The sequence below is a fragment of the Protopterus annectens genome, chromosome 2.part1, assembly GCF_019279795.1.
Source record: "Protopterus annectens isolate FY-2018-M chromosome 2.part1, PAN1.0, whole genome shotgun sequence".
NCBI lineage: Eukaryota > Metazoa > Chordata > Ceratodontiformes > Protopteridae > Protopterus > Protopterus annectens.
The window spans coordinates 567,311,054-567,327,646 of NC_056729.1; the positions used below are offsets into that span (position 1 = coordinate 567,311,054).

The following is a 16,593-nucleotide window of genomic DNA, read 5'->3' on the forward strand; positions in this document are numbered from 1 at the left end:
GTTTCTACTCCAGACTGTTCTTGGTGCCCAGAAGAGAAGACTCTTGGTGCCCTATCCTGGATCTATCCATTCTCAACACCTTTCTGGTGGTCCTAAAATTCAAAATGCTTACACTGCTGCAGCTTCTCCCAGTGCTATCCAAGGATGCTTGGTTAGTCACCCTAGACTTAAAAGAAGCTTATCTGCACATCCCCCATAAGGGAGTCTTGCAGGATATATCTACGTTTCAGAGCAGGTTCTCTGCACTTCCCTTTGGTTTATCTACTGCGCCCAGAGTATTCACAAAGTGCCTAGCTTCAGCCATTGCATACTGCAGGCAGAGAAATATTCAAATTTATCCATACTGTAACGATTGCCTGATTCAGGCGGACAGTCAGGAATTGCTACTTCAGCACCTGGCATTTGTAAAAAGACTCCTACCTTCACTGGGGTACACCATCAACAAAAATAAATCTCAACTGGTACCCAGTCAAAAAATTGTATTCCTGGGAGCAAGCATGAACACCACTTCCCAGATGGCATTCCTCACTCCAGAAAAGCAGGTCTGTTTGACAAACTAATTCAAACTAATGGCCACCAAAACTCAGCTATCTGCCAGGAAAATGCTGCAAGCCCGTAGGGTTCATGGCCTCATGCATTCTGTTAATTCCATATGCAAGACTGCATATGAGGAAACTTCAATGGTACTTAAATAAAATCTCTGGTGCATAGCTCTCAACCGCTCAGAGACAAATATCAACAGAATCGGGGACAAATCCTCAAATCAGGGACAGTCAGGGACACTTTTTAAATATTTGTCATATTAACCTGAAACATTTACAGAATAAGAGAATGGGGATTAATATACGTTGCCTGACGTAAAACGTCTATACCTCTGAATTACTATCATTATTTATTAAGGGCAATTCACCACCTTTTCTTCAGCAGTCACCAGTTTTAAGAGGAATTAAGAGGGGACAGTCCTAAAATCAGAGTCTATATCAGGGACAGTTGAGAGGTCTGCTCTGGTGTCATCATTCTCAGGACCTGGAAACAGTGATTCCTTTCATACCTTCACTAAGGACAGAGTTCCTTTGGTGGGCAGAAGCATGCAGCCACAACAAAGGACTGACTTTCACTCAACTATGCATTGGGGGGGGGGCTCACATGGCAGGCTGCATTCAAGGCAAATGGAGCCCAGTACAAATTCTCCTACATATCAGTCAAAAAGAGATGCTAGCTGTGCAGAATGCTCTGACATCCTTCAAACACCTAATCCTTCCAGTATAGCTCCTGATAGACAGAACACCACAGTTATTTGGTACATAAGCAGGGGGGGTACCCATTCTTACCCACTCTGCAGGTTAGCCATGACCCTATGGAACACAGCCTTGAGCAACCAAGTGCACCTACAAGCTCAATTCCTGCCAGGCAAACAAAATTCACTGGCAGATTACTTGAGCAGAAATCTACTGGACCCACACGAGTGGAAATTGGAGCCCAACTCATTCAAACTTCTAATCCAGAGGTGGGAGACACCGGAGGTGGACCGCTTTGCCTCCCCCGAGAACCATCAATTGAGCAAATTCTGCACCAGGAATCCTCACAACAGGGCCTGGAAGGTGGATGTCCTATACTTCACATGGGAAAACCTCTCACTTTATGCCTTCCCCCTCTGCCCCTCATTTCAAAAGTTTTTCGCCTCTGCCTCTCCTTTCAAAAGTACTACTCAAGATCAAACAAGAGAGGCCAAGGGCAATCCTCATTGCCCCAGACTGGCCAAGTTAGCACTGGTACCCACTCCTACGCAGTCTGACAGCAGTGCCACCCTGGCACCTATAGATCACACCTTCCCTGCTGTCTCTGCAGGAGGGACAGATTTTGCATCCACAGTTGCAAACCCTGAACCTTGCAGCCTGGCCTACCTCTGAAAACACCACTTCAGCAATACAAACCTCAGCAAGCAGGTGCTGGATGTCATCCTTGAGGCCAGAGGGAAATCCTGTGCTGAAAAGTGGAAAATAAATTGTTCATGGAGTCATCCTCAAGGAAAGGAGACAGCTGTGCACTCCTTACCTCAAATCCTCTATTACCTAATCCATTAAGTACAGAAGTAGTAATTAGGGACCTGGGGACCCAAGTTGATAGCAATCTCTCATTTGACAACCACGTGGCCAAAGTGGTTAGAAAAACATTTTATGTAGCCCACCTAATCATGAAGGGATTCACATCTAGATCAGGGGAGGTCATCGTGGCTCTTTACTCATCCGTCATCAGGCCCATAATTGATTTCAATGCCCCTTTTGGGATGTACCTTACCAGACACCTGCAGCAACTGGAAAGACCCCAAAAGTACCTCACCAAGAGGATCAAAGGGCTCAAACAGATGCCATATGCTGCCCAGTTAAAGAAACTCCAGCTCTACTCAGTGGCATACCGCCTGTTCAGAGGCGATCTGTGCCTGACGTATAAAGCCATGTCCAACCCGGAATTAATGGACATGCTGCTCCTCAGAAAATCCAAATCCCATCGAGCTACGCGCTTGAGAGACTTGAACCTCAGCACTGAAATAAATAGGACATGCTGGAGGGACAGATTCATAACCCAGAGGCTCCCTTCACTCTGGAATAAAATCCCAGTCCAGGTTAGGCAGAGTCCCTCATTGACTCTCTTCAAGAGGAATCTTGATGAGTGGATGGGAGATCGTAGGTTTATCCCGGGTATCACTTCTGTGTCACTGTTAGACAGAGGCACAGCATACTAACCTCGAAAAAGGGCATAGCAAAATAAATTTAAAATGGGTGGCGAAAGCCAAACACATTCTGGCTAGGCTTATAAATGCCCTAGGGCAGATAGCCTAGTATGAACCTATGAACCTAGCAGAGCTGCTCCACAGAGGCCTATCTTTCTCCTCCGTTAAGATTCATGCCACTGCCATCTCAGCTCTTTATAATATTCAGACACCTCTCTCTTCTCACCCTCTCATCAAACATTTCCTGAGAGGGGCTAACAATTTAAGGCCCCCTAGGAGAGCTCCCACCCCTGCCTGGGACCTTAACTTTGTACTGGAAAAACTCCCCCTCCCCCTTTTTGAACCTGCTGCATCAGCAGAATTAAAATTCCTGTCTTGAAAAACAGCCTTGCTTCTAGCTATTAATTTAGCAAGAAGTGTGTCTCAGTTACAGGCACTAATGGCTGTGGAGAACCCTTCATTATTTTCCATGCTGACAGGTTTTCCCTCAGGACTAACCCTTCCTTTATGCCTAAGGTGGTATCCATTGTGGCTCTAAACCAATCCATACATTTGCCAACCTTCTTCCCTTATCCTCGGAATAAAGGAGAAAGGATCCTGCACTCCTTGGACTTGCACAGACAGCTCAGGTTCTACCTTGACAGGACTAAACCTTTCAGAAAATCTGACCAGCTGCTAGTCAGCTTGGCTACAGGGGGCAAGAGGGCAAGGCCATTTCAAAACAAACCATTTCCAAATGGATAGCACACTGCATCCATTTCTGCTACAAGCACCATGGAAAACCTACCCCACAGGGGATCAGAACACATTCTACTAGGGCTATTTCCACCACTACAGCATTTCTCAGGGGAGTCCTTACCAGGGACATCCTGGAAGCTGCAACCTGGAGTTCTGTACACACCTTCACCAAGCATTACCGCCTACCTATTTTTTCTAAATCCATAGCTGGATTTGCTACAACAGTCTTACAAGGCCTGCTAGCCAGCCCTAACACTACTTGACTGCTTCCACCCTTCCTTAGCTTTGGGAATCTACCCAAGTGTGATGACTGCAACAGTGAAACACGAAGAACATAGTACAGTTGTGTACACTTGCCATAAATGTAGATGTTCGAGTGTATTCACTGTTGCAGTCTTGGTTTCCCTCCCTCCAGCCCCCTGGTATTCTCTATCCTTTCTACATGTCCTCTTTATGGCCATTTTGTATGGCAGTGGTATTTACTTTTTACTGGGGGTGTTCCACACTATATAATAGTGTCCTATTTTGGAGGCTCTTGGCATTTGGGGCAAGGAAAACTTGTGTAATGGCGTCAGCTGCATGTTTTATACCCCTGACATCATGGAAGAGGCGAAAGCATCAGACGCAGAAATCCCAAGACTCTGGTATTCTGGCCAACTGAGGGCTACCTGCAGGCAGATAACCCAAGTGTGATGACTGCAACAGTGAATACACTCGAACATCTACATTTATGGTAAGTGTACATAACTGCACTTTTTGTAGGTACGTGTCATAAATTTAGATGCTTGAGAATCTTCACTGTTACAGTACCTATTCCCACTTGTCTTCCTCCTCTTCCCGTTTACTTATAGGTTTGGGGCTGGGTATCCTTGTCCATTAAGACCCTTCTACCTTCCAGAGTTGGGTCACCCTATCCTTACCCAAGTCATCCTGGGGTAAGTTTGGGCAGGTCATGCTCCTGGTTACCTTGCAGTAAGTGGGACTCTGGTCAGGAGGCAAGGAAGACCTGAGCAAATGGTGCTGGCTGATGACCCTGGCATTTGCTTGGTCTGGGGGAAGGAAACAAGTTTCTGGTTTTCAGGCAGGACTTGGGATTTTGTTAGGCAGGAAATCCAAAAAGTGAGTACTGCAACAGTGAAGACACTCTGGCATCCACCTTTATGGTCAGTACCTAGACAACCATTTGATCTGAAGTAGGATATTCATTTGTCTGCAACCTGTGGGTTATGGATCCGATATCGGATCTGAACCGGCATGGTTTTCCAGCTATGGATCCAAGCTCTCAGCTCCTCCCCTCACCCATAATGCCCTGCTCTACCCTCATGACCCCAGATCTCGTTTGCCGCGCTGGTGACTGGATTGGTATTCATAGCTCTCAGCTAAGTGCTAGTTTCTTATCTGTTAATTCAGAAAATTTAAAGTTTTTTGTGCATTTTTGTGTGAAAGTTTAGGTTTCCCTCTTTGATAGTTTTATTTAGAGTTAAATTAAGTATTTTTTTTTCCCTCCCCTCGCTGTTGGCGTAGAGTGTGTGTTGGGCCTGTGTGTCTGCATTAGTTTTAGTTACTTTTTTTTAGTAGCTGTATAGATTTGGATGGCTGATCAGCCCAAATCTGTATTTTCTAAATGCTCCGAGTGTGGCCATAAGCTCTCCCCGGCTGATGGCCACACTCGGTGTGTTAAGTGCCTGGGGGTTGAACACCTCACATCTGGATGCTCCATTTGTGCAGGGTTCAACCCCAGGGCACTGAGGGAGCGGAGTTCCAAGCTTGTCTTGGCGGGTCTTTTACTGCCAGACTCGGCTCCGGCCTCCGCTCCTTCGGGAGCAACCGTGGTTTCGGTTATTCCCTCCGTGGCACCCCCTCCTGCTCCTGGGACTCAACCTCCCGTTTCTGGAGAGGAGAGGGATGCTAGGAAAGGACGGAGGGAGAAGCACCACAAGCGGCGGGCCGAGACCTCTGTTTCGGCCCCGCCAGCCAAGCGGGCTTCTCCCGGCTCCGCCTCGGCTCGGTCTCCTCCTTCGGCTCCGGTCCCTGTGTGCTTTTCACCGGGTCCTGAGGAGGAGGAGACCCGATCTCCGTCGAGGCTATCGAGGAGGCACTCCAGGCCTACCTCGGTAGCCTCGTCGAGATCTACATATAGCCTTTCAGATGCTGATCTGGACGGATGATGAGAAGATTCATCCAGGCCCAGATGCAGATGGGAGTGCTCTTGCCTCCCTCTGGGGAGCTCAACACCCTTTTTGAAACCTATTGCTGCTTCTCCGACCCGGGAACCGGGTTCGGGGCGGCTGGAGCCGAGCAGCCGGGCGGGGTGGGTCGGCGCCGATAGTACTTGGTACCGGATCCGACCCTGCCCTCGAGTGCCGGATCCGACCTCTCGGAGCCTGGATCCGAGCCTCGGATCCGGGGATCAGTGCTCCTTCGGCGCCGTCTGTGTCGGAGCGCACTGTCCTTCGGATCCGGCCGGCGCCGGCTCCGTCCACTCTTCGGATCCGAGGGGAGCCGATTGTCGGATCCTTTGGTCGAGGTCGGCTCCCCTTCGCTTTTGATGTAGTGGAGAGGGCTCTGTTGAGGGTCTCCGGACCCCGGCACTTGTTCGGCCTGCGTCCCGCGCTGCCTCTGCACTGGGCCAGGCTTCCACCATCCGGCCCCTGGGACAGCCCGCTTCTGTGCCCCAAGTTGCTCCTATGGAACAAATTGCTGCTTGTGAGGACTCCTCTGACAGCCCCCAGAGGATGTCCTCGCAAGCATACGTGCAAAAGGAGGCACGTTGACTCCCGAGTCTCTCACAGAAGACACGGACTTGGAGGAAGGGGAAGGCTCCCACGGTCACCCCGAGGATGTCTCATTTGGAGACATCATGGAAATGCTCCGTATAAGGGGGGGGTGGTCTGCCCCCAAGTCTTCCTCGGACGAGTCCGTGTTCTTGGAGGCATTTGAAGCGGGCCCGTCTACCTCTTGGGTGTCCCCTGCCGACCCCTGGTGGACCTTATTACCACCAGGGCGTGGAAGGAACCGGACACCGTGGAGCCAATTCCCAAGAGGCCAGATAGGATCCTTAGTCCACCATCCGACCGGGCCCATTGGAGTAAGGGGCCTCCGGTAGATGCCATGTTGACGGCGGCCACCAAGAGGGAACTGGCTCAGGAGAGTCCCTCAGTCCACCCCCCGAGCAAGGAGTCTCGGATGATGGACCGCTTGGGGAAGCGGATGTTTAGTTCAGCGACCTTCTCGGTAAGGGCGCTGAACTACTTGGCACATGTCATTCGGATGCAGCGAGATCTTATTAAAGAATACGCTGCATCCCCCCCAGAGTCCATTTCGGAGGAGGACAGGGTTCTGCACTCCACCCGTATGGCCACTCTTAGGTCAGTTACTAATACTTCTATGCGGCTACTCTCCCATGCAACGGAAGGCGCCGCTAGAGCTGCGGGGACAGGACTAGTCACTAGACGTCAGGCCTGGCTCCGTCACTGCGATTTTTCTGAGCCCTTCAAAGCGTCGTTTGCGAACGCCCCTTTTGATGGTTCTGCTCTGTTTGGCAAAACCGTTCGAGAGCTTGACCCAGAGCGAAAAGGACGGGAAGACGCTGTCTGCCGTCGGAATCCGCTTCTCTGCACCCCAGAGGCCCTACTCTAGGAACCAAAAGGGTCAGAAGAAGATGTGGTTCCGGAAGTCGCAGCAGTCCCAGCCTGCTCCGGACAACCAGTCCTTCCGTGGCAGAGGAGGACAGGGAGGACGCCGCCCTAGAGGCAGAGGGGCTCCCAGAAACTTCGGGTCCAGGGAACCTTTCTCTGAACGGCCCGCGCAGCAACCCTGAGGGGTTGCCCGACTGCTCCACTCTGGAGGCAGTCGGGGGACGTTTTTCGGGGCACCTAGCGGCATGGGAGTCCATAACAACGGACCGCTGGGTTCTCCAGATTATATCCAGAGGATATCGCATCCCTTTCCTTCACCTTCCAAAGTTGAAATCCCTCCCAGACGTCCCACCCAGTCAACGGGAGGCCGCTTTGGCAGAAATTGGCCATCTGCTAAAGAAAAGAGCCATCCAGCCCGTCCCCCCAGACCAGATCGGATCAGGGTTCTACTCCAGATTCTTTTTAGTGCCAAAGAAGACGGGGGAACTAAGACCAATCCTAGACCTCTCTCTTGAATCTGGCAGTCCCCAAAGAAAAATTCCGAATGGTCACTCTGCAATCTATTCTCCCCCTTCTGGGAGAAAATCACTGGATGTGCTCGATAGACCTCAAGGACGGTACTACCACATCCTGATGGACAGGCGCCCAGGAGGTTTCTCCGCTTCGGCTGGGAGCCAGTCACTACCAGTTCGGGTCCTTCCCTTTGGTCTCACCACAGCCCCCAGGGTGTTCACCAAAGTATTAGCAGTGGTAGCGGCCCACCTGAGGCTCCAGGGGGTGCAGGTCTTTCCCTACCTGGACGACTGGCTTCTTACCGCCCCAACAAGGCATCTACTTTTATTGGCGAGACTCCTTTCTCCATCTTGCTCCTTTTCTGGGCATCACAATAAATACAAAAAAATCCAACCTGGCGCCCACGCAGCTCTTAGATTTTATAGGGGCCAGGCTAGACACAAGGAGTTTACGAGCCTTCCTCACTGCGGACAGAGTTCAAAATCTGCAGCTCCAGGTGCGGGCCATTCTCCACTCAAGTTCTGTTCAGCGGAGTTGGTCCTGAGGGCTCTAGGGTCCATGGCATCAGCTATAGCACTTCTTCCTCTTGCCAGGCTCAATATGCGCATTCTACAGTGGACGCTCTTAGTACAGTGGTCATACCTTGCTCTCCCCATGCATCATCCCATAGCGATCAGCAAGGCCTGCAAGCGGTCCCTCTTGTGGTGGCTCCACTCCCCGGATCTCCATGGAGGCCGCCCATTTTGTGCTTCTCCCCCTCTCGCCACGGTGACCACAGACGCCTCCCGCCTCGGGTGGGGGGGGCACTTTGCGGGCCGGACCGTCCAAGGCACGTGGGACGATTCAGAGACCTTACTGCATATCAATGTTCTAGAGATGAGAGCAGTGCTCTTAGCGTTGCTAGCACTTCAGGACTTTCTTCCCTTGGGAACAATTGCGATTCAATCGGACAACATGTCTGTTGTCTGGTACATCAACAAGCAAGGGGGAACAAGGTCTTACCCTCTTTGTCGAGAAGCCATGAGAGTTTGGGAATGGGCAATCTCCACCAACCGCTTTCTAATAGCAACGCACATTCCGGGTCGGTCCAACATCCTAGCGGACAAGCTCAGTCGCACCATTCTGACCCCTTACGAGTGGTCTCTCAATTGTCAAGTAGCGGAACGCATTTTCGCACGGTGGGGAACTCCTTCATGCGATCTTTTTGCCTCTCCCTCAAACACCAAGTGCGACAGTTTTTTCGCTCTGATACCTCCTCCCGGAGGTGCCCCAAGAGACGCTCTGGTGCATGCTTGGCCACCCGGTCTTCTGTATGCTTATCCACCCTTGCCTCTGATGCTCCAAGTTCTTCAGAAAGCCTCTCGGGTGGGTTGCAGAATGATTCTCATTGCTCCGTTCTGGCCTCGACAGATCTGGTTCCCCTTCATAAGGTCTCACTCGGTGAATCCTCCTTGGATTCTAGATCCCATCCCGGATCTGATATCCCATCCATCCTGCATCCCCCCTCCGAATCTGGACAACCTGAAGCTGACCGCTTGGCTGCTCCAGTTCCACTCTTGATTAGGACTCCCGGTATTTCGTCACCGGTTAAGGCAATTTTGGTGGCAGCTCATAAACCATCCACTAGAAAGGTTTACCGAAGCAAGTGGAAACGTTTTTCTTTGTGGGCGGAGCGGCAAGGCCTGAATCCCTTCACGGTTCCTCTTCCTTTAGTGCTTGACTTTCTAACCACTCTCTTTAACGATGGTGCCAGCAGTTCCACAGTCAAAGTACAACTGGCGGCAATTTCTCATTATCACATTGGCCATGACTCTAATCCTCTTATGTCAGCTAAATTGTGTAAAATTTTTCTTAAAGGTACCTTTCTTCTCAGGCCCCCTGTAAAGCAAGCAGTTCCTCCTTGGGACCTCTCTCTGGTCCTTCAGGCCTTGACCGCCCCTCCTTTCGAGCCAGCGGCTACTGTGGATCTCAAATTCTTGTCCTACAAGACAGCCTTTTTGGTAGCTATTACATCGGCCAAGAGAGTTTCTGAGCTTCAAGCATTATCAGCTAAGCCTCCTTACTTGGTATTTCATCCGGACCGTGTCTACCTCAGGACCAACCGTCCTTTCTTCCTAAAGTCGCTTCTGAAGCAAACATCAATCAGTCCATTAACCTCCCTGTTTTCTTCCCTAAATATGAAAACAAAGGTGAATATAAGCTACATTCATTAGATGTTCACAGGCAACTTAGATTTTATCTGAACAGGACGGCTGGTCATAGGCAATCCGACCAGTTGTTTATTTCCTTTGCAAAATTCAATTTGGGCAAGCCAATTTCTAAAGTTTCTCTGTCCCGCTGGATTTCACAGTGCATCTTATTGGCTTATCAAGCTTCAGGAAGGCCCGCACCGGAGGGTGTTCATGCCCATTCAACCCGGTCAGTATCTACCTCGGCAGCCTTCAAGGCTAGGATTCCTCTAGATGATATTTGTGCAGCAGCCACGTGGGCTTCATCTCATACTTTTATTTCCCACTATAAGTTGGATCTTGCATCTAGGGGTAGAACATCCTTTGGCTCCGCGGTGCTCCGGAATATCCTTCCATGATGGCCGCCCAAGATTCAGGTAGCTGGGGACTCTGTCCCACAGGTTGCAGACAAATGAATATCCTACTTCAGATTTAGAAGTTATGTACTCACCATAACGTTCCATCTGAGTAGGTGTATTCATTTGTCTGCAACCATCCCGCCCTCCTATCCCCCTGGCCTTTCAGTTTCCTGCATATTCTATGTTACCCTTTTCAGGGTGTTGTTGCTTTGGCAAACTCGATCTGAGGTCATGAGGGTAGAGCAGGGCATTATGGGTGAGGGGAGGAGCTGAGAGCTTGGATCCATAGCTGGAAAACCATGCCGGTTCGGATCCGATATCGGATCCATAACCCACAGGTTGCAGACAAATGAATACACCTACTCAGATGGAACGTTATGGTGAGTACATAACTTCTAATTCTTTCAGCAGTGAAGTGCAAGGAAAGGAGTTATTTCTGAGATGTGACCAAAAATGCATAGATTTGTATCCTGTTTTATGTACGTTTTCTTCCTGATTTTTTTCTTGTATATGGTGTCATGATGGCTTACCACTTGATAAATTACATTTCCTTGCTCTCTTGTACTATTGTATCTGTGTGTAAATATTTACATACATACACACACACATAGTTTCATGGGTATCTACTTTGCTAATACTCACTAGGGCCTTTTTAAGCCTAGCCATACATCACAAACTCTCTGACCAGTTCTGGTACCCTTGATAAGTCTAAGCAGAGGCTTCTGCGCCTTTAGAAACTGGCCCAAGAGATTAACCATTTAGAAGGCTGCCTGCTTTCATTAAAGACTAGTGCCAAGCCAATGATGAATTTTTTCTTCCCCAAGTTGCACTTGAATTGGGTTAAGGAGCAACAGTACTTTACGTGGTTGGGGAGCCTGTTCCAGAGAAAGGTGTGTGCATATATACACGTATACATATGTATATGTGTGTATGTATGTGTATCTGTATGTGTGTCTAATATGTATATATAGATATATATATATGTGTGTGTAGATATAGATGTGTATATATAGATATATAGATATATATATATATATATATATATATATATGTATATATAGAATATATATATAGATATATGTACATGCACGTGTGTGTGTATATATATATATGTGTGTGTGTGTGTGTGTGTGTATAGATATGTATATATACATCCACAGATATACACGTGTCTGTATACACATGTTTTTGTTCAGAAGACACTATATATGCTTAGTTTGCATCTAGTCTAACTTGAATGAAAGTTGTGGCCTTCAAGTTTAAAGGTGGCTAACTGCTTTTCTTTTCTTTATGAAGCCTGTGATAGTGTCTGGAATGCAAAGAAAACTGAATACAGCCCTTTGGACTCCAGAGTCTTTTAGAGAAGAATTTGGTGACCAAGAAGTTGATTTAGTGAATTGCAGAACAAATTCCATTATTTCAGGAACTACTGTCAGAGACTTTTGGGATGGTTTTGAGGATTTATCACGTAAGTGTTAAGCTTCATATCGTGTTTACAAGAAATAAAATCAAAACTTGTTAATGCAGAATTTTAGCTTGTTGTCGTAATTTCCTGTATTATGTTGCATGCTATGTTACTTCCTTTTTTGTGTGCATCATGATGGACTACACATTTTTGATGTTAGATTTGATTGTAGCGATTATTGCAAAATATGATCTGATGGTCTGTTTTTAGTCTATTTTTCAACCTTTGGGTTACAGATCTGATTTCGTCCATTTCTCAGACTTTGGATCCATAGCTCAAGCTTCTCCCCTTACCCATAATCCTTTCCCAAGCGACAGATCACATCAGATCTTGTCGCTTCAGCGAACAGGTATGGTTTGTTAGCGCAAGCGTTTTTTTGTCTGATAAGTTTATTTTTTGCTTAAGGTTACTATTGTTTGACAGGGTCCTTTAATTCCTTTGTTTTTTCCTCCTAGCTCTCTCATTGTGCAGTTGTCTTCTACTAGGCCTTATCCCCAATTTCTCCTACTACTTGCATGAATATTTCTTTATACCATTGTTGGTCTTTTCTTTCCCAGTTATGTGGGAAATTTTATGCCATTGTTGCTGTCCTGTTTTTCTTTATCTTTTGCTTGGTAGTTAGTTTTGATGTCCTGTTGTCATGTTGCAGTATTCATTACAGTAGGGAGGTTGCTGCCTGCAGCACCGCCATCTGGCCAGTATACCAAAGTCTTTGCTCTTGGAGGGTACACGTGATGTCCCTTGTAAGGGCCATAAACCGACATAGAATGTAAAAGTGAGGTCTGCACGTATCTTCAGAAATTTTCTGCTGCAGTGAACATCGGACTCCTGTTTGCCAGTTCCGAAAGCAGATTGTGTTTTTCCAGACTCGTTCAATGTTACTGGTCCAGATCAAATGACCGCTTCATCAACCGATACAGAAGTGCCCTGTTGGGTTTTTATTTGCTTTTTGATTACTGTTGAAACATGCGTGTCAACTAGAAAGGGGAAGTATGCTTGTGGGAAATGAATTCCTCGCAAGGACATGTATTTTGCTTAGGCGAGGCCCACGACCATACATCTTGCCCCATTTACAAATCTTCCGTCCCCAAGGTGCTTCACAGCCATCTGAATGCGTTAAAATTGTATTTAGAAAATCAGAGATTACGACATCTTGCACTCTACATGGAAGTTGGGAATAGGCCCATCCGATGAGCCGCTGAGGAAGAAGGCCAAGAAAATTAGGCTGGAATCCCACACCACATCTCAGGCGTCCGAGCAGATTCTTGAGGCTAATGAAAGCCTGGGATCTTCTCAGACCTCCGTTTTCAAGCCAGGCCCGGGAACCTCAATCGAAGCTGGGATGGTGGAAACTTTAGGTACGTCCACTGAGGCAAATCGGCCATCATGTCCTGGTGGCAGAGGGGAACCATGACTTAGAGGGCCCTGCACCTACACTTCCACCAAAACAGACATCTCTTCCAATTCTTTCTCCACCAGCTGCACTTTTGAAGACCAAACAAAAAGTTAAACATCCTGAGCCTCAACCGGTTCCTGGCTGGAAGTATTTCCTCAGTCTCTCTAAGGCATTTCAGGCCTCGCAGACATAATTACCTCCTGGCCTCTCTCCTCGATCACCTTTAGAGGTATCTGAGGAAGACAACTCTTCAGAGGAATCCATTACATCTGAATCTCCAATAGACTCCATTACTCCTGAGTTCCCAGGGGAAGAATTCAACTTTGGAGACACTTCTTCCCTCATGAAGAAGCATTTTAAGCGGTAGGCATCAAAAGTATCTGACACCAAGAAAAGGTATTTTGACCTTTTACAAATGGTGCAACCATCTCCTTCTGCTGTGCCCCCATTGCTACCTGCCTTCCAGGATGCATTTTTGGTGCTTCAGTCCCTAGAGTCACAACCACCAACCTCAAAATGCCCTGAAAGTTTCTGTAAGGTTCCTCAGGAAACCCAGATCCTCTATAAAAATCCTACAGCAGACCCAGCAGTTACTGCAGTCTCTGCTGACAGCCTCAAGACAGTTGCCTTCTGCTGCTGTGTACTCCACGGATAAAGACAGCAAATTCATGGACAGACTAGGGAAGAAAGTGTTTACCTCCTCTACTCTGGTAATAAGAGCTCTCATCTGCCAAACACATATGGTTAGGTATATCCTGGATACCATCACCAAAGCTTCTACCCTCCTGTCTGAGGCGCCTGTCTCCCCCATTAAAGCCCAAATCAACACCCTGATTTCCACAGCATCCCAGGTGACTAGGCACTCCATTAAGTGCAGTTATGATGCTGTGGAAGCCTCATCTAAATGTGCTGCATCAGGATCAGTTTTGAGGCGGTATTCCTGGGTGAGGCTACAACCCCTCCCTATGGATGTACAAACAAAATTGCTTGACGCACCCCTGGACAATAAGGCCATGTTTGGCCAAGCCTCAGCAGAGCTCCTCAAAGCTCTTCAAGAAAAGGGGAAAGAACTACAAAACCTTAAACATTTACTGGTGTCCCCTATACGCAGATACCACAGGAAATACCCACAAAAACTTTTTGTTAAAAGACAGTCCTTGCACACAGCTACTCAAAGGGATGTAGACAACCAAGGAAAGGTTCTTCTCCCAGGTTTCCCACCAACTCTTCCAACACCCCTTTTTGGAGTCAGTCTGACCAATCCAGACCACCTTCACTGTGACTTACCACCTTTAGACCTAAACACCCCTTATCCTTTCATCTCAGCCTCTCCCTACCCTCCTTGTGGATAATCACATCAAAACAATGGGTTCTGTCCATCATTCACAGGGGATATTTCATGACTTGGTGGATGTTACCACCCTTCCAGGGTATTCCTCAACCACCTACTAACCAAACCCACCTTTTCCCTCCCATTTAACAACTAGCTCAGGGTACCATATAACCAGTACCCTGCTCACAAAAAAAATAGTCTTTTTCTCCAGAATGTTTGTGGTACCAAGGAAAGACGGCCCATGGAGGACAATTGTAGACTTAACTTTCCTAAACCTCTTTGTCAAGGTACCTAGCTTCAAAATGATTACCTTACCCCAGCTCTTACCACTCATACCAACACAGGCTTTCATGGTAGCCCTGAATTTGAAGGATGCCTACCTGCACATTCCTATACATCCACGTTACAGGAAATTCTTCACTTTGTAATAGGTTTCATGCCAGTTTCAACTCTGCCTTGCTCTTTGGACTATCCACTGCTCCTTGAGTGTTCTCTAACTGTCTAGCCCCCTTCATTGCTCACTGCAGGATTGAAGGTATTCCGATATACCCATATCCAGATGGCTTGCTCATCCTTCATCATCCGCCAGGAGGGTATCAGAGATACAAGCCCTTATGGCTACCCCTCCTTATCTTATTTTCCACAAGGACAGAGTTGCTCTCAGGACCACCCCCTCCTTCATGACCAAGGTGGTTAATGAACTCTCATTAAACCAGACCATTAACTTGATTTTTCTACCCTCACCCACAAAATTCCTCAGAGAGGAGACTCTATTCCTTGGATGTCCACAGGCAACTGAGGTACTGCTTAAAACCAAACGTACTAGAAAGTCTGACCAACCATTCATCTCCTTCCATCCGAGAGCTTTAGGGAAAGCAGTCTCCAAGCAGGACCACCTGTTCATGGATCTCAAAATCCATTGGCATGTGCTATTCCTATCATGGAAAATCCTTGCACGGTCATGTCAAACCTCACTCTACCAGGGCGACTGCTTCCTCAGCTGCCTTTTTCAAAGGGATTGACTATGCATCCGTGTTAGAAGCAGCCACTTGGACTTAGTTTCACACCTTTACCAAGCATTACAAACTGGACCTAGCCTTGAGAGCAAGAGCAGGGTTTGCCAGACCAATTCTTCAAGCCCTCATTGACCAGGGAACCTATTCCTCCACCCAGGTTCATACATAAAGCTCTGGTATTCTTCCTACTCTATTGAATACTGCAACATGAGAATAGAACATAGAATAGTTGTGCAAGAACTTACCATAACCTTAGATGTCTTTCTCTTCCATGTTGCAGTACTTGGTCCCACCCACCTGCCCCCTATACCTTACCTAACTAACATACCATGACAGTCTCCACACTCAACATTGCCTACCTACTACCCTAGGTCTTGTCTATACGCGAGTCTAAGGGTCTCCCTTTTAGGACTTCTTAACCCCTAGGAGTGCTACTGTATATGGCAATTCATTCTGAAGAGGGTACGTGCACTCATCACTTTTACTCCCTACATCAGTTTATGGCCCTTACAAGGGATGTCACACACACCCTTCTGGAGCAAAGACCTTGGTATACTGTCTGGACAGTGGCATTGCAGGCAGCAACCTCCCTACTGTAATGAATACTGCAACATGGAAGAGAAGGACATCTAAGGTTATGGTAATTTCTTACACAACTATTCTTTTTTTTTTACAGGTTGTCTTCAGCTTTCAGGATGTCAGATAAGTCTAGAGGGTTTAAGAAATGTGAGCATAAAATACCATATTCGAGTAACACTCCAAGTGCTTCTTTTACCTTAGGGCCACTAATTTTGAGTTAGAGTATGACATTTGTTTCAGCTTCAGCCACAGGGCAATTGAACGCCGGAGCAAACTTATTCTGAAAGGTTTACTGCCTTCTGCTTTTACTGTGTCAGTTGCCTCCCCTTCCGCTGCAAAAACTAAAGAAAATTCTCAAGGGGAGAAAGCTGATGAGACCAAAGACAAGCAAAAAGAAAAGTCTTAGTCAAAGTGCTCCCCTGACCACTCTCCTCACTCTGCTCCATCCCCAGAGATATCCAGAGTTTCAGATCCATTTCTTCACTCTGTTGTACTGTGTGTGTGTGTGTGTGTGTGTGTGTGTGTGTATCTCTCTCTCTCTCTCTCTATATATATATATATATATATATATATATATATATATATATATATATATAT

The 16,593-nt window shown here is 47.4% G+C and overlaps 1 protein-coding gene across 1 annotated transcript in view; it reads left to right on the plus strand.

Annotated features, from left to right (window-relative positions):
* The window catches only part of KDM3A (lysine demethylase 3A), a 2,231,127-nt gene that overhangs the window by 1,338,171 nt on the left and 876,363 nt on the right, over window positions 1-16,593 (plus strand). Inside the window, exon 20 of the mRNA XM_044063465.1 lies at window positions 11,504-11,675. Coding sequence (XP_043919400.1) covers window positions 11,504-11,675 — 172 coding nt within the window. The remainder of the gene's footprint in view (window positions 1-11,503; window positions 11,676-16,593) is intronic.